Source organism: Amblyraja radiata, chromosome 31 (assembly GCF_010909765.2).
Source record: "Amblyraja radiata isolate CabotCenter1 chromosome 31, sAmbRad1.1.pri, whole genome shotgun sequence".
NCBI classification, from domain to species: Eukaryota; Metazoa; Chordata; class Chondrichthyes; order Rajiformes; family Rajidae; genus Amblyraja; species Amblyraja radiata.
The window spans coordinates 24,444,785-24,467,819 of NC_045986.1; the positions used below are offsets into that span (position 1 = coordinate 24,444,785).

The following is a 23,035-nucleotide window of genomic DNA, read 5'->3' on the forward strand; positions in this document are numbered from 1 at the left end:
TTAAATGCCCGCTAAACTTTATTAAAAGTTGTCTGGCTTCTTAAAAGTGTCTCCACTTCTTCTCCCCCTCTTCTCCCCCTCTCTCCCATTCTCTCCCCTTCTTTCCTCATCTCTCCCCTTCTCTCTCTCCCCTCCCCACCCACCCACCCCCTCCACGCTCTCTAAAGGACTTACCGTAACTGTGCCAGCTGTCTTTTACCTTCCTGTTCATCGCGGGTGTGAATTGCAGACAGCGGTCGCCCGCTTTTCCTGGCCCCCGCTTTTGTAATGTGTTTGTGTGTGTGTGTGTGTTTGTGTGTGCCTGTGTGTGTGTGTGTGCCTGTGTGTGTGTGTGTGCCTGTGTGTGTGTGTGTGTGCCTGTGTGTGTGTGTGTGCCTGTGTGTGTGTGTGCCTGTGTGTGTGTGTGTGTGCCTGTGTGTGTGTGTGCGCGCAGACGGTAGATCCGGCTCACGGTTTCATCGCTGACGGTCGATCCAGCTCGAGGTTTTTCAGGCGAGTGCTCTCGAGCTTGGAGGTCAAAGACAGTCGCTGAAAAGTCGCGTTAGTGGGACAGGCCCTTTAGTTTAATTTAGAGATACAGCAGGGAAACAGGCCCTTCGGCCCACCGAGTCCGCGCCTCCCAGCGATCCCTGCACATTAACTCTATCCTGCAAACACTAGTGACAATTTACATTTATACCAAGCCAATTAACCTACAAACCTGTACGTCTTTAGAGCGTGGGAGGAAACCGAAGATCTCGGAGAAAACCCACGCAGGTCATGGGGAGAATGTAGAAACTATGTACAGGCAAGTTCCCATAGTCGGGATCAAACCCGGGTCTCTGGCGCTGTAAGGCTGCAACTCTACTGCTGCGCCACCGTGCCACCATATATACACAAAAATACATTGAGCCACACACATACATATATATATATATATATAGTCTTCAGTTAGGTTCTGTATCTATGTTAATGCTGGATAACCAGATGGGGATCCAATGCTGTGGTAACAAAAATGAATGAAATCTCCAAAAATGCAGCACATTTTAGCCGTGATTTGGCTGAAGTTTAAAAAACTGGATTAAAATGTATTAGAGTAGACAGCAAGTACATCAAGAAGTATTTAGTAATTCTCATTGAGCATTTATCCCTTGAGACATTAAAACTTGTGGAAGAAGATCCAATATGACAAATCAAAGACCTGAAGTTTCGTAGTCAATTAAAATGGTTCAATCAGAAACTGTTCAATCAGAAGTTTTGTGATGTTTTAGAAACCTGCAAAGTGGTGAAGTAGAAGAAGAAAATAGAATGAGAGTAAACCGGTCAAAATATAAAAATGGATTGAAAGAGTTCCCACGGATAATAAAGGGGAAAGACAACAGTACAGGTGTCTGGCGGGTGTCTAGAATGGGCTGCCAGGTTCAGTGGTAGCAGCAGATCTGATAGTGCCATTTAAAAGGCTTCTAGATAGGCACATGGATAAGCAGACAATGGAGGGATATGGATCATGTTCAGGCACAGGAGATGAGTTTATCGTGCAATCATGTTCGGCACAGAAATTGTGGGCCGAAGGGCCTGCTCTCATTCTACTGATCCATGTTCTACATTATTGTACATAAGGTTAGATGGGGAAATAAATTCTACGGTGGACAAAAAGTGCCCGCAAGGAGCTTAAAACTGCTTGTATGAATGGGTAAGAGGGTCGAAGATAGGATATAACGTAGCAAAATAATCTAAAAGAATGCACTGAAGTAGAAGAAATGATAAAAACAAATCAGTATTTTTAAATGGTTAGAAATCGATAAACTTTGGTGTTCAGAGGGATTCGAAGAGTCATTCACGAAACACGTGAAGTTAATGTTCTGACTCAACAAGAGACCAGCAGGGCATATACAGTATAACACCATAGCCTTAATTACAAGGGGGATAGGGGATGGAAAAATAGGTCAATCTTGCTGCAGTTGTACAGAATTCCTTAAGGCCATTTAAAAAAAAAAATCTGGGCATTTCCGGCAAGGGCAGCATTTATTGTCCAATCTTAATTGCAAATACTAAATTGGAAATTGCTGGTGAATCTTTTTCTTAAACTGGAGAGAGAGTTCCAGGATTTAGGCCTAGTGACAACAAGGGACAGTGATATATTTCTATGTCGTCTTGGAGGCAACTATGTGGGAGATAATGTGCCCCTGTTACAACTGCCCTTGTCCTTCTAGGCAGTGGATGATGTGGGTTTGGGATGATCTGTTGGGAATGCTCAGGTGAGTAACTGCAGTGCATACTGTTGTTTGTAGACATCCCAGAAACTATGCATCAGTGGTGTAGGGAATGAATGATGAGGGTGGCGGAAGCTTCATCCTCAATGGAATTGACTTCTTAGAAACATAGAAACATAGAAAATAGGTGCAGGAGTAGGCCATTCGGCCCTTCGAGCCTGCACCGCCATTCAATATGATCATGGCTGATCATCCAACTCAGTATCCTGTACCTGCCTTCTCTCCAAATCCCCTGATCCCTTTAGCCACAAGGGCCACATCTAACTCCCTCTTAAATATAGCCAATGAACTGGCCTCAACTACCTTCTGTGGCAGAGAGTTCCAGAGATTCACCACTCTCTGTGTGAAAAAAGTTTTTCTCATCTCGGTCCTAAAGGATTTCCCCCTTATCCTTAAACTGTGACCCCTTGTCCTGGACTTCCCTAACATCGGGAACAATCTTACTGCATCTAGCCTGTCCAACCCCTTAAGAAATTTGTAAGTTTCTATAAGATCCCCCCTCAATCTCCTAAATTCTAGCGAGTACAAGCCGAGTCTATCCAGTTCTTGACTGTTATTGGGGTTGTACTCAAGAAAGAGAAAAGTATTCCATCAAAATCTTGACTTATGGCTTCTAAAATGGTAGAATGGTTTTGGGATGTTGAAACATGAGTTGCTCATTGCAGGATATCCAGCTTCCAACCTGCTCTGTAGCCACAGCATTTATGTGGCTTGACCACTTAATTTTTGATCAATGGCAACTCCAAGGATGTTGATAATGGATGTCTACTCTAATACATTTAAATCCAGTTTTTCAAACTTCTTCTGCCAAATCACAGCTAAAATGTGCAACATCTTTGTAGGTTTCATTCATTTCTGTTACCTCTGCATGGGATCTCCATCTGGATGGCAGGAAACTCAGTGATGACAATGTCTCTGAAGGCCATTCAATGCCCACTCTCTCTTGTTAAAGAGAGTATTGCCTGGCAATGTCGTGGCATGAATATTTATTTCCACTTATCAGCCTATGCCTGGATCTCAACTAGATCTTATTGTTTGCAGGCATAGACTGTTTCATTTGTTGACTAGTTACTGGAATTGAACATTATATAATCTTCAGCAGACATCTATATTTTGCCCTGATGATAAAAGGGAGTTCACGGATAAAGAAGCTGGAGACAGCGGCCTTTAAGAGATTTTCCTGAAGAATTAAGATTTGGGCCGGGATAAATCACCTTCAACAATAACAATCATCTTCCTCTGTGCAAGATATGACTCCAAACATTAGAATGTATTCCATTCAATGACCCCATGCTTGGTCAAATGCTACCTTGATGTCGGCTAATTGCTCCTACCTTGGCTTTTTAGTCCATGTTTGAATCAATACCGTGGTGTAGTCTGGAATGGAACTGAGACTAGACACCAGTGAACAAGTGAATGGATGAGATTGTATTGTTTGGATCCTGGCAACTGATGTCCTTGCCTGTGAAATGGTGCGACTGAGATTCATTAGATCTATTCCTGAGAAGAGTATGTTGGCCTGTGAGGATAATTTGTACGGGATGATCCCAAATCTTCTGAAGTATATCAGAATGAATGACGATCTCATTAAAACATGGATATTTTATGGTGCTTGACACCATAGACGCTGAAAGACTACACAATTTCAATGAAATAATATGGCTATTTAAGAAGGTAGTGAAAATTTGAACATTTCTAGCCCAGAGACCTTTTGATGCTCAGCTGCTGAGGATATTCAAGACTGAGATGAACACATCTTTAGACACTAATTGACTCCATTTATACCTCGGAAAGGCTAGCAGCATTGTTAAGGATGAGTCGCAAACCCGGCCACTCCCTCTTCTCCCCCTCTACCATCGGGCAAAAGGTATAGAAGTGTGAAAACGCACACCTCCAGATTCAGGGACAGTTTCTTCCCAGCTGTTATCAGGCAACTGAACCATCCTACCGCAACGAGAGAACAGTCCTGAACTACTATCTACCTCATCGGGGACCCTCGGACTACTTGACCTTGCACCACACGTTATTCCCTTATCATGTATCTGTACACTGTGAACGGCTCGATTGTAATTATGGATTGACTTTCCACACAACATAAGCTTTTCACTGTACCTCGGTACACGTGGCAATAAACTGGACTGAAACGGTAACTGAAGAATATGTGATAGGGTGGAAAAGTGGAGTTGATGGGGAAGTTCCGAAATGAACTTATTGAGAAGCAAAGCAAGTTTGAGGTGCTGTATAACCTGCTCCAATTGCCATTTCTTGCATTCCAAAATGGAAGGCTTATATCATCCTCTAAAAAATCTCTTTGAGCTATTATTTTAAGGAGCCTATTATAATTAGAGGAACCGAGCACTACCCAAGGGTATTAGACAATACTTCAACCTATTCGCACTGTGGGTGAAGATACATTGCACACAGCATCTAGCAAATTCTTCTTTAATATTTTACAAATACATAAATGCTTGTTTCCCTTGACACTGGTTACAGTTCTCAGTGTCAAAGATATCTTACACTCCAGGGCCTTTAGATTCTGCATATTTATTTTTAATTTTTCAAACTAAGAAGCTGCAAATCCTTAGAGATCTTGGGAAACACAGGAAGTACAGAAATCTGTATGTAATGTGACAACAGGATATATCTAAATATATGGGATGCAGCTATATATGAATGAATCCTTAACAAAGCAAGCTTATGAAGGTGCGAGTTGGCTGTGGCAAACTGGGAAACAACACAAAAAAGAGTAAATGAGCCATGACTAATATGTAAAGAATATCTATTTTACAGCAACTTTATCTCCCTTCAAGGCACAAGAAATACAATAGAAAGATTGGTCAGGCCTTGACTAATGGGGAAGTTAGATCAAATGAAAATGATTAAATTGCCTGAATGCAATATAGCATGGGGATTGGGGATTTTTGTTTTGTTTTACAGATAAAATCAAGAAATTATTAAGGAAAGGGCAAGCAGAATTCATAAAAAAAAGACTGTGAATGTTTCGACAGATATGTAACAACATATATTTGTGAGACCACTTTCTCTGCAACTCCTCGGTTGGCAAGTATTTTCCCCTGCAACCACAGGAGATGTAATACTTGCACCTACACCTCCTCCCTCCATCCATCCAGGGACCCCAGCAGCTCTTTCAGGTGAGACAAAGGTTTATATGCACCTCCTCTAACCTCATCTTCTGCATTCAGTGCTCCCAATGTGGCCTCCTTTACAGCAGCAAAACCAGGCATAGATTAGGTGACCATTTCGCTGAACTCTTGCGCTCGGTCCACCTCACTCTGTTGGATCTCCCAGTCGCCAACTATTTTAACTCCCCTTCCCATTCCCTTGCCAACCCTTTCTGTTGTGGGCCTCCTCCATTGACAGAGTGAGGCCACACACAAACTGGAACATTCAAACATTGAATTCTCCAACTTTAGGTAACACCCCTCCCTTCCTTTTTTCTTCTTTCACCCCCAACCCTTTCCTGACCCCGATGCACACCCATCCTCCTACTATTCATCCCTCCACCCCCCCCCCCCCCCCTCTGTCCACTTGCAACTATAACCCTCCCTATGGCTTCACATTTGTCTCATTATCTCTGGTTTTGTCAATTTTACTCGCCTCCTTGTCAACCTTTTCACCTTTCGCCTTTGTTCACCATTTTGCCAATGAAGAATCTATCCCTTCACCTGTTGGCTCGTGCCATGCTTTGTCCCACCTCCAACGCTTTTCCAGCTCTCTCCCCCTCAATACAACCAAACAGATGAACGGTCTCGACCCAAATGTGCCCCATCCATGTCCTCAGAGATGCTGCCTGACCCACTGAGTTACTCCAGCACTTTTGTAAATGTCACCAAGATTTGACCAGGTCCAACCACATTGATGCTACGGCCAAGAAACTCCACCTCCATTTCGTCAGAAGACTTCAAAGGGCAGCTGTTGGATTGGGGGGGTGTGGGCGGGGGGGGGAGGGGGGCTTTTTCCATGTCTGAGCAGCAGTGAGAGATCTCAAAAGGCAGCATTTGGGATTTGGATTTTAGGACCTTTGAGATCTCTTGTACAGCAGATGTGAGCTGATAAGGTCATTAGTGATATGAGCAGAATTAAGCCATTCGACCTTTGCAAAAGGAATGGATTAGAGCTGAACTAGAGAAAATCCAATATTCTTGCTAAACACAAAATGCTGGAGTAACTCAGCGGGAGAGGCAGCATCTCTGGAGAGAAGGAATGGGTGACATTTCAGACGGAAGAAGGGTCTCGACCCGAAATGTCACCCATTCCTTCTCTCCAGAGATGCTGCCTCTCCCGCTGAGTTACTCCAGCATTTTGTGTCTATCTTCGGTTCAAACCAGCATCTGCAGTTGTTTCTTACCAATATCCTTGCAGCAGGTTTGCTTGTGCTACATGAGTGGTTTTATGATCTATTGCAGGACTGCGGCAGGTGAGAGGCTGGAAGACCATACGACATAGAGTAGAATTAGGTCATTCAGCCCATCAAGTCTACTCTGCCTTTCAAACAGGGCTGATCTAGTATTCCCACTCAACCTCATTCTCCTGCCTTCTCCTTGTAACCTTTGACACCCTTCCAAATCAAGAATCTATCAATCTCTGCCTTAAAAATACCCAATGTATTGGCCTCTACAGTCATCTGTGGCAATGAATTACACAGATTCACCACCGTCAGTAAGGTGCTGCTTATATTTCTTACAGTACATTCCTATGGTTTCATTGTATTATCTATTTGATAAATATAGCAGCATATCCAAGCACCTTGACCGCACGGTGGCGCAGCAATAGAGTTGCTGCCTTACAGTGCCAGAGACCCGGGTTCGATCCTGACTACGGGAGCTTGACTGTACGGAGTTTGTACGTTTGCCTGTGACCGCGTGGGTTTTCTCCGAGATTTTCGGTTTCCTCTCACACGTGCAGGTTTTTAGGCTTCTTGATTAGCATGGGTGCCGGAGGTTATGGGGAGAAGGCAGGAAAATGGGGTTAGGAGGGAGAGATAGATCAGCCATGATTGAATGACAGAGTAGACTTGATGGGCCAAATGGCCTAATTCTACTCCTACCACTTATGATGTTATGATCTTAATTTGCTTGGTATAAATGTAAAATTGGCCCTCGTGTGTGTAGGACAGTGTTAATGTGCGAGGATCACTGGTCGGTGCGGACTCAGTGGGCCGAAGGGCCTGTGTCTCTATATTAAACTTAAACTAAAGCTCACTACCACAGAGTAATGATCTTGCAAGAACACAGTGTATCTAAGTGTTGAGTAATCTTGAGCAGCTTTCAATGGATATAATCCTTGTTTTTCACAGGTCTCCCAGAGAGAAATGAGCTGCAATTTAGTTCCCATGCATTTGTGGTAATAATTAGGTATTATTTGTTTTCTGCTGTGCCTCCTCCTCAGCTATAATTCACTTCATCATCTTCTCTCCTTTCATGAAGGTCCAAAGTGTTGAAGATTCAACTTTGTCGGCAGTTGGCTCTCAGGTAAATTGTCCAAATCATTGTTTATCACGCGAGCAGCCAATTTTAGAATTTGAAACCTTCGTTTTCCAAAAGATCGGAGATTGGGTAAATAAGCATATAAATACTCTTGGAAGTAGAAGGCTAATTTGTTTCCTTCCTGCAAGTGCAGGAGCAACTGTGTACAGCTGTGATGATCATTTTGTTCTGATATACAATGTACATTTGTAAGATGTACTATTAAATAGGGAACGGCAAAAAAATAGCGAAAACATCAGAGCCGTGGGGAGCAGTTGTTTGAATGGAAGAATGCAATGCAAATTATCAGGAGCAATGTACCTTATGTTATTGATTAAGACCGGAATTTTCTTATTATGTCCCGCATATCCAAGTTGGAGGGACCGCAGATTCAAGATGAATGGCAAACAAATCAGAAATAACCAGTTTTGAATTATGATGATGCGATCTGGAATGAATTACCTTAAAAGGTGGATGCAGATTCCAATACTTGAAAGGGAAAGAAGTACCACAGAAAAAGACAGGGGAACGGGATTAATTGAACCTTTGTACATATAAGCCAGTACAGGCATAAGTGGCTGAATAGGCTCCTTCTGTACAGGGTCATTCTGTGTAGGAAAGAACTGCAGAAGCTGGTTTAAATCGGAGGTAGACACAAAAGGTTATCATGGGTGACTTTAATTTACATATAGATTTGCCCAACCAAATTGGTAACAGTGCTGAGGAGGAGGATTTCCTGGAATATATACGTGATGGGTTTTTAAACCAATATGTAGAGGAACCTGGCATCCTAGACTGGGTGTTGTGTAATGAGGAAGGATTAGTTAGCGATCTTGTTGTGACCATAATATGGGGGAATGCTGCATTAGGATGGAGAGTGACACGGTTAATTCAGAGACTAGGGTCCTGAACTTGATTAAAGGAGACTTTGAAGGTATGAGATGGGAATTGGCCAGTATATACATAAAGGGTTGACAGTGGAGATGCGATTTAGACTAGGGAATTAAATGTAACATCTCTAAGTTTGCAGATGACACAAAGCAGGGTGGCAGTGTGAGCTGTGAGGAGGATGCTATGAAGCTGCAGGGTAACTCAGATAGGTTGGGTGAGTGGGCAGAAGCATGGCAGATGCAGTATAATGTGGATAAATGTGAGGTTATCCACTTTGGTGGCAAGAACAGGAAGGCAGATTATTATTTGAATGGTGTCAGATTATGAGGAGAGGTGCAACGAGACCTGGGTGTGCTTGAACATCAGTCACTGAAAGTAAGCATGCAGGTACAGCAGGCAATGAAGAAAGCTAATGGCTTGTTGGTCTTCATTGCAAGAGGATTTGAGTTTCAGAGCAAGGAGGTCCTACCGCAATTGTACAGGGCCCTGGTGGGACCGCACCTGGAGTATTGTGTGCAATTTTGGTCTCCTAGTTTGAGGAAGGACATTATTGCTATTGAGGGAGTGCAGCGTCGGTTCACCAGGTTAATTCCCGGGATGGCGGGACTGATGTATGATGAAAGAATGGATCGACTGGGCTTGTATTCGCTGGAATTTAGAAGGATGAGAGGGTATCTTATAGAAACATATAAAATTCTTAGAGGATTGGACTGGGTAGATGCAGGGAAAATGTTTCTGATGTTGGGGGAGTCCAGAACCATGGGTCACAGTTTAAGAATAAGGGGTAGGCCACTTAGGATGAGATGAGGAAAAACTTTCTCACCCAGAGAGTTGTGAATCTGTGGAATTTGCCACAAACGGCCAATTCTCTGGATGTTTTCAAGATTTAGCTCTTAGGGCTATGGGAATCAAGGAATATGGGGAAAAACCCGAAACAGGGTACTGATTTTGGATGATCAACCATGATCATCTTGAACGGCGGTGCCAGCTCGAAGGGCCGAATGGCCTACTCCTGCACCTCTTTTCTACGTTTCTAAATGCTGGAGTAACTCAGCGGGACAGGCAGCATCTCTGGAGAGAAGGAATCGGTGACATTTGGGATCTGACGGAGGGTCCTTGTCTCCGGAGATGCTACCTGTCCTGCTGAGTTACCCCAGAATTTTGTGTTTCCCTCAGAGTCATTCTCTGTTTCTTTAAAGTCAGCATCAAGCCAGGGCTAAACTTGCACATCTCAAAACTTTCTTCCTTGACTAAATCTGCAAAACTATTTCCTAATCAGCCACTAGGGGAGCCGTGATAATAGGCAACAATTAATTTCACCACTCTGCATCGTTTTCATCTCATGGACAGGAGTCTCAACCAACTTCACGATTTCAATATAAACTATATAACTACCAAGTTGGCTGTGGTACTTGCGTCCCAAGTTGGAAAATTGTGGAATTAAGTTCCACTCCAGAGACTTGAATCCAAAGATCTAGGCTACCACTCCAATGTGTTGCAATGGGAGCATTACTTGATGGAACCTGGTAGGCACAATTGAAAAATAGGAATAACACAAAATGACCTGGAAACGATAGCTGTTTCATTTCATTCCACAAAATAAACTGCACTATGTTACTCAATTTCAATACCAAAATCTCCTAAATTATGATTCTCATGAACTCTTGATGCTTAGCCTCTAAGTAATTGAAAGATTATATCCATCACAAGCAATTGCCATTCTTTCTGGTTATTGTAAGCTAAGGTTTTGCTTTCTTAGCCTCGCTTTGACTTCACACTTCTCTACAACTAACACTTGTTATAAAGTCTTGTCCCCTGCCCTGCCTTATGTTGTTTTTTGTCATTGTTTTATGGATAATATTTCTTGAAGCATCGAGTTGTTTTTACCTATATTAAAGATTGAATATAAATACACGTTGCAGACTGCCTTTTTCTCTTTGTTCCTGGTCTCTTGGGTGAGATTCTTCCCTCAATAGGTTATGATCCTATGGATTATTTGTTGCAACCTGGACTATGTGTAAATTATAAAGTCAGATTTCACTGACACAGCTTCTGGTCCCTTGGGTGTGGAAGATGAAGCAGTGATCTAATTGACGAAAAGAGCTTATTGAGAGTAATAGACATTTTGGGGGAGCGGAAGAGAGCGGTGGGAGGAGAGTCAGACACAAGAAGATGTCACCTTCAAATCAGATCATTCAATGTTAATTACCGGAAACACCTCATTGCACAAAATGTACTGAAAATCTGCAACTCTGAGGCAGGCTACAAAACTGAGATTGATCGACTGTGTAGGAAAGAACTGCAGATGCTGGTTTAATTCGAAGGTAGACACAAAATGCTTCTTGTCTGAAGAAGGGTCTCGGTATGAAACTCCTGCTGAGTTACTCCAGTATTTTGTGTCTACCTGAAATTGATAGACATTTGTTCGGTCAGGGCCCAGTAGTTATGGCATTAAGGTGTGCGGCACGGTGGCGCAGCAGTAGAGTTGCTGCCTTACAGCGCCAGAGATCCTGGTTCGATCCCGACTACGGGTGCTGCCTGTAGAGAGTTTGCACGTTCTTCCTGTGATCGCGTGGATCTCACCCCCGGGAGCTCCGGTTTCCTCCCACACTCCAAAAACATACAGGTTTGTAGGTTAATTGGCTTTGGTAAAGATTGTAAATTGTCCCTAGTGTGTAGGATTGTAGTAATGTCCTGCTCTATGTGACTTTGGTCTTGCTTATTTGACCTTGGCTTCGGTAATTCATATCAAACAAAGTTGGCTTGTGGTGGTGCACGATCCAGCTGGGTGCAATGACCCTGATGGACTGGAACAGCAACTCACAAATGCACTACAGTGGCACATCGCTCTTGGCAACGATGCTTGCCCTCATTATTGCTTCAAAGGGCTCACAAAGGACCAAAATATTTACATATGTTTCCCTCAGGAAAGGTTCTCTCAGGATTTACACCAAATTTAATAATACTTGCAGTCCCTAAGCAACAGAGAATCCTCTTTAAATTTAACAGCACAGACGCATATTAGTTGCTCTGTCCCATGATGAGCCTGAACTTTCACAGCACTTCAGTTTTAAAAGCTGCTGAAATCAATTGATCCAGAGCAGCTGTGTTAAAATTAACTAACAGCAGCTTTTAATAAGCAGGACAATCATAATTGTTGAATTAATGCAAACAGGCTATTATTGAGAGGTTGTTACCACTGGTTATCACTGAATTGCCCTTCAGGGAAGGAACCTGCTCTGAATCTTTCTCTTCCCTGGCTTATATGTTACTGCAGAGCCATCAAAGTGTGACTTGAAACTCCTTCTGCAGTGGGCCAGCAAGCCACAATACAGGGATCAATTAGCAATGGCATAAAGCGCCCAGCTGGTTAGCAATGTCCATAATGGTGCAAATTAATGAATGGATAATGTTCACAGAATATCAATAGAAATCTTTGCTTAACAGGGTATGATCCACTCCATTTTAGAAACTTAGATAGCCAAAGTAGAAACGAAGAACTGCAGATGTGGTGTCTATCTTCGGTTTAAACCAGCATCTGCAGTTCCTTCCTACACAAATGAAGGCAGAGCTTGTCAATGCAGAAGGTGGGATAGAATTGTATCCAATATGAAGAAAATACATGTATTTACATAAGCTCTTTCATGACAGAAGTCACAAAGCTCGCTCCAAACATGCAAGTGTTTTTTAAAAAACTTACTATAATAATACACAGCACACAACCTCAAATTGGAATATGACCATGACCAGATCATCTGTTTTAACATTGGCTGTAGGATAAATATTGAACAGGAACACCTCCACTGTTCTTTAAAATGTAAACTTCTAAATTCACCTGAGAAAGATATAGATTCTGATTGTATCTGAAAGACAGTATCTCTGAAAACACAGTATTCCTCCAACTGCATCGTATATTACAACCTCAATCCTCTTGAGTGGGACTTGAATCAATAAATGTATGACTTCGACTTGAGAGTGTGGCCAATTGAGCCAAGAATCATTATTTTTTCCATTTATATAAACTTTTGTTTTTTTCTAAGATTGAGTTACATGAATGAGTTTCACGACCCTCTTATGTAACGATGCTCTAGTTATTCTTAGCAACGGCAATGGTTTGGAACTGATACTTCAGGGAAACCTGTGTCAAAGTTTTACCAGAACCTGATCAACAGAAGTGAATCAAGTTCTCCAGCCAAGCTGAGCTCATACAACACTTCAACATGACTGAAGCAAATTCTTTCAAAATATTTTAATAGCTGCTTTATAGAAGTACAGGCGTGGCCAGATGTAGTTGAGTTGAGTATTTGATAGGGAACAGCACCGATCTCATGCATAATACTAACTGACAGCGTTGCTGCCTAACAGCTCACTGCTTCCATCTTTGCTCTTTTCCATTGTTAGACACGCTCTACGACTAACAGTGTCAGGAACAGAAAAGATCCCTTACCAAAATAAAATCAAATCTGGTATCTGTTTTAATAAATTAATATTTTAATGAAAATTTTAAAATTTCAGCAGAATATAAGATTAAACAAACCAAAAATGAGACTACAAAAGTAAGGGAAAATAAACACAATCAGAGATTAATGAGTTTGATTCATCCTCAATCTCAGAAAGTCATTTAGGCCTGATGGAGACCACCTCGCCCATATTTCCTAGACAGGCTTTTTGAAATAATCAACTAACCATTTTGGCAGATGCAATAAGACAATCAAGTACTCTATGATGCAATAGTAAGTGTATTTATAAAGCACTTTTCACACTCTCGAGACATTATAATTAACCTAACAACCAAAGCACCTTGTGGAAACAAAGCACCTTACAAGCCCAGTTAGTGACATGATGTCAGAAACTTGCTAACAATTTCTTCATAGGTACACAAAAAAGTTGGAGAATCTCAGCGGGTGCAGCAGCATCAATGGAGCGAAGGAAAAAGGCAACGTTTCGGGCCGAAACGTTGCCTTTTTCCTTCGCTCCATAGATGCTGCTGCACCCGCTGAGTTTCTCCAGCATTTTTGTGTGCCTTCGATTTTCCAGCATCTGCAGTTCCTTCTTAAACAATTTCTTCATAGCAGGTCTCCACAAATACCAATAAAACAATGACCAAATCATCTGTATTAATGATGTTGGATGAGGGATATAAATTGGCCGGGACACTAGGGAGAAGTCTTCAGCTTTTTTTCTGAAACAGTGTGAAGGGATCTTTCATGTGACCCCAGAGGGCAGATGGACCCAGGCCTAATGTCCCATCTGTGAAGATGGATGAAAGGATGGCCTTTTAAATTCGATTACCAGCAGCAGATCAACAATGTTGCCAGGAATCGTAGTGCTGAGTGCAGCAACTTTGCTTCCCAGAGGTTTACTTAATCTTTTCCATTTGATTTGAAAATGTTAAATATTCACAATGTCCCCAAATGCCAGCTGCATTGGTTGGAATTCTGAGACTTGCAAGGTCCCATGCTGTTCTATATCAAAAAATAAATGTAATTTAAAATAACAAAGCACTTAAAAGTCACCCCCTGAGCAACATGCCTTACATACCGTTATTTTAAGGCTTTACTCAGATCTGCAATGCTGCTTCTTTGCAGGAGTTGGCTTCACAGCTAGCTTCACATTTAGCAAATGTAAAAGAGGTTTTCGCACTTGCGGCCACTTATCAAAAGAGAATTTAAATAATCTTTTCACTGGTATCATGAGGCCTTGCAAAGTACAGGTAAATGCTACCATCTTTGACTATGATGTTCACCATCATCACCAGGTTCAGAACTCAACTGGAGATCCCCCACCAAGGAGAAAGAAGGTCCAACATACAGACTTGAATCCGTTCCAGGTTCATTAACCAGGATGGTGAATCTGTGGAATTCATTGCCCCTGAAGTCTGTGGAGGCCAAGTCAATGGATATTTTTCAGGCAGAGATAGATAGATTCTTGATTAGTACGGGTGTCAGGGGTTATGAGTAGAACTGAACTACGCTTGGGCCTTGAAGTGGCTGCTGCAATTGGTTTCAACTGTCACTGAGTTATCAAGAAACGTTAAAGGGAAACGTTAGTCAATGACACTTGTTGGAATATTCATCCGGTGGGGATCGTTCAGGGCGCCAGCTCTTGCTTGGCTTTGATGGATTCCAGGCTGAAATGATACATGGACACTACTACCAAGATTTGCACTTTGGAACACTGAGAAAAAAGTGCAGAAAAGTACCAGAAAAAAAAAGTGAACATCTGTGAAATCACATCCTTATGCAAATTTGATCTGCTAAGTTTTTCTCTGCATTCGCAAATTTATAAATGAATAAAGCTGGAATCCAGGTTGACCATTCATGCTAAAAAAATGTGGCATGGTAAACCAGCATATGTGGTGCAATGAAAGGTGTTTTCTGAAGGAAATAATAGCAATTGTCACCAACAAACTAGACTCAGGCCCATTATAAAAGCACCAAAAAACAGTGAATAGGTAGGCATAATAAACTGAAATAGAGTCATAGAGAGTGATAGAGCCACACAGCAAGGAAAAGCCCTTCGGACCAACTGGCCCACACTGGCCAGCGTGTCCCAACTACACTAGTCCCACCTGCCTGCGTTTGGCCCATATCCCTCCAAACCTGTCCTATCCATGTACCTGTCTAACTGTTTATTAATGAGTTGTGATAGTCCCTGCCTCAGCTACCTCCTCTGGCAGCTCGTTCCATACACGCACCACCCTTTGTGTGAAAAGTTACCCCCCAGATTCCTATTAAATCTTATCCCCTTCAACGTAAACTTATGTTCTCTGGTCCTCGATTCCACTGAACTGGGCACGAGACACTGGGCATCAACCGGCTCTATACCTCGCATGATTTTATAGGCTTCTATAAGATCGATATTATCATAAATCATATTTCTGGGGAGCGTTATGGCAAAATTGCAGCGGGCGTCCAAACATATTCTGGTGACATTTGAACTTGTCATTTAGTGTTGTACTTTATTTAACCATGAGGTGGGCTGCTGGGTGTAAAAAGTGGAAATACACCAAGGCCACCTTGTTGGAATGACCTGGCATTGCAGCCATTAACTTGTTCATGCAGCAAGGTGGCAAGCCTCGACTTTGACTCAAGGTGAGCAACATGCAAATTATGAAGCCACACAATGAAATGCCCGTGGGCTTCACATCATGATGCTATTACAACCATTTCTAACTATAACAACAGATGTTTCAGTCCAAACAGTAATAAATCACCGAGCCCCCTTCACTGTCCTTCCTGAGGCACAGGCCAAGTATTCCAACCTTACGCAACCTCACATTACATTGTGTTTTCGTTTATAAACAAACTAGTTTTAGTTTGCAGGGGAGTTTTAAAATGTGCAAGAACATCTTTTCCCCCATTAGTTACCAGGAGAACAGGTAGAAGATTTGTTAAAACGCATGAGCTGTTATCATCTGAAAGACACCACCTGAAATAAATCACCAAGCAGACTTCATGGTGACATTTGAAGGCAAATTGGATAATAACGTAAACTTTTCCAATCATACTGGGAAAACAGCAGGAAGAGTGGTACCATCAGGAGTGAACACCTCCAGATTCAGGGACAGTTTCACCCCAGTTGTTATCAGGCAACTGAATCATCTTACCTCAACCAGAGTGCTGATCTATTATCTGCCTCATTGGTCACCCTCAGACTATCATTGATTGGACTTTGCTGGCTTTACCTTGCACTAAACGTTGTTCCCTTATCATGTATCTATACACTGTAAATGGCACAGTTGTAATAATGTATTGTCTTTCGGCTGACTGGATAGCACGCAACAAAAGCTTTTCGCTGTACTTCATTGCACGTAACAACAAACTAAACTAAACTAACCTCAACTAGACTATTGGACAGCTCTTTGAAAGAGCTGGAAAAGGCATGATAGGGATGAATATGAAGTATGATTCATTGAACTAGACAAAGAACAAAATGTCCTCATGAGCAGGACATTTCAGAAGATGTGTGGTTGTGTCGACACATACTGTAAATGAAGCATTCTTTTTATTAAATAGGAGCACCTATAATGCATTCCAGGGCTCCATTCATTACAGATAAGCTGATAACTACAAGAAGATAGGCACAAAATGCTGGAGTAACTCAGCGGGACAGGCAGCATCTCCGGAGAGAAGGAATGGGTGACGTTGCGAGTCGAGACCCTTCTTCAGATATGAGATATTTGTTTTCAGCATTTGGTTGGATTGTAACACTGATCTAACTTCACAGATTGGGTCTGTTCCTACGGAGAACCGTCAATGTAAAGAAGGGCATGTTGGGTGGAGTCATTTTCAAATGTAACCTTTTCTAAAATGAGCGTACAATCTCGGCAGCAAGAAGTGTGAATGATTCTGCATTTAAAAGTAATTTCCCGTCCATTCAGGACAACTTAAACACCCAAAGTTAATGAATAAAATCTAAGGTTTAATTAGGAGAGTAAATTCTCTCTAGGTATCATGTTCTGTACTCTGAAGCCAAAACAGATAATGATGGCATTATGTCCACTGTTAACATTCAAGAGACAATAGACAGCAGGTGCAGGAGTAGGCCATTCGACCCTTCGAGCCACCACCGCCATTCAATGTGATCATGGCTGATCATCCACGATTTGTACCCCGTTCCTGCCTTCTCGCCATACCCCCTGACTCTGCTATCTTTAAGAGCTCGATCTAACTCTCTCTTGAAATCATCCAGAGAATTGGCCTCCACTGCCTTCTGAGACAGAGAATTCCACAGATTCACAACTCTCTGGGTGATAAAGTTTTTCCTCATCTCCATTCTAAATAGCTCACCCCTAATTCTTAAACTGTGGCCCCTAGTTCTGGATTCCCCCAACATCGGGAACCTGTCTCCTGCCTCTAGCGTGTCCAATCCTTTAATAATCTTATATGTTTCAATAAGATATCCTCTCATCCTTCTAAATTCCAGAGTATACAAGTCCATTCTTTCAACATATGACAGTCCCGCCATCCCGGGAATTAACCTTGTGAACCTACGCAGCACTCCCTCAATAGCAAGAATGTCCTTCCTCAAATTTGGAGACCAAAACTGCACACAATACTCCAGGTGTGGTCTCACATGGGCCCTGTACAACTGTAGAAGGACCTCTTTGCTCCCATACTCAACTCCTCTTGTTATGAAGGCCAACATGCCATTAGCTTTCTTCACTGCCTGCTGTACCTGCGTGCTTACTTTCAGTGACTGATGAACAAGGATCCCCAGATCTCATTGTAACCACTGTTCTGACTCCTATTGTCAGCACTCCCATAGAATAGCTTCCATAGTCTTAACTTCCGTACAGTTTGAATTAAACCAAACAAGTTGGTATCCTACTCATGGCCTCCAGGTTACAGGCTAAAGAGAAGACTGTTTACTAAGGGTTCATTGCCTTTTCATGATAATCTGATCCATATTACACAGTATCAGGAAATGGCTGAAGACAGAATTAGACTTGGCTAGATGTCTCCCACATTTCTACAATGATTCTACATTCTGTACATTTGTTTCAAAAGTGGACCTAAAGGTATGATAAACATGGAGTTCAATCTGATGGTAAAATCAGGCAAACCTCGTAAAGGCCTTGATGTTGACTTTGGAGTTCCTCTTGCGACATGATGCAGTTTCCTGCATCAGGCAGTACATTGCAAGTCCTTGGGACATGGGGACTATTTTGCAGCCTTTGGATTTCAATGGCAGATGTGCACTTACCAGCTCAGAGTAGATTCACTGCCCATGTAAGTCTAATAAACATCTTGTCAATAATTAATTAAATGACAAGTAACAAGATTTTTCATTATGCTGCTCAAATGTGTTTTTGAATCCATTCCCACAAGCAGTTTTCTCCAATGCAGCGAGATTGTATAATTAAATTAAAATTGTTGAATAAACTTACTTTCTTTAAACTAAAGCTGCGTGTAGCTACTATGTTGGAGGTGAGAGGGTGGCAATTTGCTGCTGACAAGCATTTATAAACTCACCCCATCTTGCAGTCCCCCTACAAATTCCCATTACACTGTACTTTTGTTCACTGTCACAATATCACAATTGGGTGGCACGGTGGCGCAGTGGTAGAGTTGCTACCTTACAGCGCCAGAGACCCGGGTCCGATTCTGACTACGGTGTTTGTCCGTATGGAATTTGTACGTTATCCCCGTGACCTGCGTGGGTTTTCTCCGGGATCTCCGGTTTCATCTCCCACTCCAAAGACATACAGGTTTGTAGGTTAATTGGCTTGGTGTCATTGTAAATTGTTCCCTAATGTGTGTCGGATTAGTGTTAGCGTGCGGGGATTGCTGGTCGCCGCAGACTTGGTGGGCCAAAGGGCCTGTTGCCATGCTGTATCTCTAAACTCAACTAAACTCCATTAAAACACAAGTTATATGCAGGTGATTGATATTTGGATCATGACTACTCTTGTATCTCTTTAACCAGCCAACTCTCACAGAAATACATCATTGATGTGTGTTACCAACTCCTTGGTGTTACCCAAGTAGCCCACCTTTATTGGCATAGAAAGCGTCATCAATGTCGGTGGCACGGCCATCAAGCCCAATCTTGCCTTCAGCTATTTTCACACAGAAACTCTGTAATATGGATCAGTGCACCGTCAATAGGAAACAGCGCCTTGGTTTATTTTCTCTGCTTTCGCTGATAAACAGGCCAAGTTTATAAACTGACAGCTTTGGCTGTAATCAAAAAGTTCAGTGCCAAATGAGGATCCCACCTGGGTTTTCCCATTTCGCTTGGTGACATATGTATCTACTGCGGCATTCGCAGGCTCAGGGATCCTCTGCTTAACCTTTGAATCTGCATTCACCAAAAGCATTCTTGTTAGCAGGATCAGCATGAGATAAAGAAAAGACAAATGCTTCAGATAAAAACAGGAGACTGTGTGTGGCATTCTCATCACGCAAAGAAGATCTGAAGGGTAGTTCAGTGTAAAATAGAATGTGTTCTCAGTTCCGCTGACCGATACTTTACTGGGATCCATTGTACTGAAGTGGAAGGTCACTGGTTTGGGCTCCACCTTTGGCTCAGCTCCTGATCTGAGACAGGATGTTAGTGCTAGCTCATGAAAGAGACCATTGCCACCACTTAAGCAACAGGCTTTAAGAATGAATCCTGCAATATGTGACTGGAGTCATACTCTGACCATACCAGGCATTATACATAAAAGAGTCAGATTCCCTTCCCTGGCATGACATCCCATTGTTAAGGTAATTGCTTTCCAGGACTGATCCATAAATTGCCAAATTCGTGACATTTAATCTAACAATGTGATATGGTGCGGTTCCAGATCAAGTCCTCTACACTGCTAATCTGGCACTATTAGCATTGCACGACTTTGCACAAGAAGTCAGTTTAGGCCAGTGATCATGGGGATAATAGATGAATAGGATGGACTGTGGTTCCAGACGACCAAACAATAAACACATTGGCACAGCTCAATAATGACACTGTCTGCTGTCTTCTCAATGGAGATCAACAACTAGAAAACCTCATCATAAGATAGAACCACACAGGGAATGAAAAATCTGAGCAGTAGAGTCAAGCAACAGCCTTACACAAAGGAAACAAAGATAACTCAGCCAGGAACTAACACTTGTAACCTTCCTAATGACTGCGGCTCACTCTCAGCTTCACAACACTATTATAGTTTGGAACTCTTTCCCCGAAATGCTTTACCTGCTGCTTCTAAAAATGCTGAAGATATTTTGAGGCAATATTTCGTCTGATTATATCTCATGTCCACCAATCCCATCAGATGAAGTAGAATATCATGAGGGTTTGGCTGGAAAGGTGTATTATTGATATCCAAAATCAGGTTACTGACTTGTTCTCCGACCTCAAGACAGTGGAAACCAGAGGAGGGCAGTAAAAGGAAATGGCTAAAAGCTACAAATATCAAATGCTTTAAAAAAATAATTCTCATTGCTTGTTTGTTGCACTAAAACCTGGATGGAGTGGATGTGGAGAGGATGTTTCCACTAGTGGGAAAGTCTAGGACCAGAGGTCATTGCCTCAGAATTAAAGGACGATTCTTTAGGAGGGAGATGAGGAGGAATTTCTTTAGTCAGAAGGTGGTGAATCTGTGGAATTCATTGCCGCCACAGAAGGCTGGGGCGGCCAAGTCAATGGATATTTTTAAGGCAGAGATAGATAGATTCTTGATTAGTACGGGTGTCAGAGGTTATGGGGAGTAGGCAGGAGAATGGGGTTAAGAGGGAAAGAAAGATCAGCCATGATTGAATAGCAGAGTAGACTTGATGGGCCGAATGGCCCAATTCTGCTCCTATTATTTATGAACGATGAACTTATGAAATTATGGTTCTTGAATATGAGATAGTACCAAGTGGCTCAGGTTTGATAAGTGATGCATTTGCTTTTTTTTTCCCCTCTGCCCACAAAAACAAGTAACATTGTGAGGCTCGTCAGAGGAGGCAGCTCACCCACACTCTCAATATTCTTTTAAGGCAACCACAATTTTCCAGCTGTACTGTTAGTATACAATGTACACAGTGAAGTGTTTGCTGTGTTATTTCTCCTTACCTCCACACCCTGCACCTTGAGCTTCATGTGATCCTCCCGGGTAGTTTTCCCATCTTTCCGTTTCTTCCAGCAGTAGCCATCTTTTCTGTATTTCACCTTCTTTCTGTTGTATAAGATCATGGAGCCATTTTGGGGCCTGCAATATTTCAGTGAGGAAACAAGATCGGAAATGAGAACACGGGATTCTGATAAAGTGGTTAACTACTCAAACCCCATTTAAAAAAAAAAAAACTAGCACATTTTGATCTTTAGGAGAAACACTGCTGTTGTATTTGGAGGGTGAACATTTTAAATCTATGTTATAGCTGTTCTCACCAACATTGCCCTGTGGATTTGACTCCGTATCATAATGATTCTGAACTTTACACTTGTGATTAAACGTCTCTCCAGAGCGTCTGCTCTTCGTGAATGAAAGGCTTGAATTTTATAAATAGAATTTATGAGAGGGATTGATGGACAGTGCAATGAAAATGTAGAGAATCCCACAATCTGGTTGATTTCTTCACAGGAGTGAAGGGCCTGCCCCACTAGGCGATTTTTTAGGCGACTGTCATGGTCGTAGCAGGTTGCGACTGGACTAAAGGGCCTGTCCCACTTAGGCGATTTTTTAGGCGACTGCCGGCGACTTCGACAATGGAATTCACCAAATTCAGCACCGGGGACAACCTACGACAGTACCTACGTCAGGAGAAGACAAGCTACGACAAGCCCACGGTCGCCGAAAAGTTTTGAACATTTCAAAATCTAACAGCGACCAGAAAAACGCTACGACTCTTTGGGCGACTGAGGAGACTACTCACGACCATAGAGGTGACACCACAGCGACCGTGTGGCGACTGCCTAGTCGCCTAAATAATCGTCTAAGTGGGACAGGCCCTTGATGGGGCTAATCAAACTAAGGCAAACTCAATGGCATGGCCTGGGAATTGAGTTTGGATATGGATCACTTGAGACAGATCAGATCAGTGCAGCTAAGGCATCATGTACAGCACAAACAATGTGGGCCGAAGGGCCCATTCCTGTGCTGCACCGTTCTATGTTCCATGTAATTTGCTTGCCTTAAAACCATGATAAATTGTGGTCATCCAAAACTCCACTATCTGTATCCCAAATTGCATCATGTCCCAGGCACAAACTGACTTCTTGTCTGACACTCTGATTTTTCAAATGCCATTCTTGTTTACAAACCTTTCATTATTAAGCTCTCTTCTCATCTCTGCAGCCTCCTATACCCGTCAACTCGACAATTTTGGACTCGTACTGATCCCTAACTTTAATCACTCTGTCACTGTTGGTCATGCCTTCAGGCTGCCAGCTCCAGAAGACTTCTTGCAACATGCAAGATGCTCCTTCATATCTGTTCCTTTGACCAAACATTTGCTCATCGGTCCCAAAACCTGCTCACATGTCTCAAATGTCAAGTTTTGTTTCAATCATCATGGGACACTTTAAAGATGCAAACTAAATGCAAGCTGTTTATGTTGTTGAGCAGACTTCACCACTCTGTGTTCTGCTTCTTTGTATCAGCTTTCTCTAAGGTCTTTCTGCTCTATGGTTGCATCTGATGTTTTGCATATTTATCCCCTTCAGACAGGCTGGGATCAAAGAGCCTTCCAACACAATTGGATGGGGGTTGTCTTTCTGATCACCTACATAATGCTAATGAATCATTTATTATGTCAGTCTATGAAAAGGAAGTTATGTTTAGCAACTTTTATCAAGCTGCCTTTCGTTTTATATGAGACTCAGAAAGCATTGCCTACTAAGTTATTGTGATATTCTAATATAGCTTTAGAGATCCAGCGCGGAAACAGGCCCTTCGGCCCACCGGGTCCGCACCGATCAGCATTAACATTA

At 42.4% G+C, this 23,035-nt stretch overlaps 1 protein-coding gene across 6 annotated transcripts in view; it reads right to left on the reverse strand.

Annotated features, from left to right (window-relative positions):
• The window catches only part of camta1 (calmodulin binding transcription activator 1), an 880,549-nt gene that overhangs the window by 395,429 nt on the left and 462,085 nt on the right, over positions 1–23,035 (reverse strand). For all 6 annotated transcript variants that reach the window (XM_033048136.1, XM_033048135.1, XM_033048133.1 and 3 more), the window contains exon 4: positions 21,179–21,314. In XM_033048136.1, the coding sequence (XP_032904027.1) occupies positions 21,179–21,314 (136 nt within the window). The remainder of the gene's footprint in view (positions 1–21,178; positions 21,315–23,035) is intronic.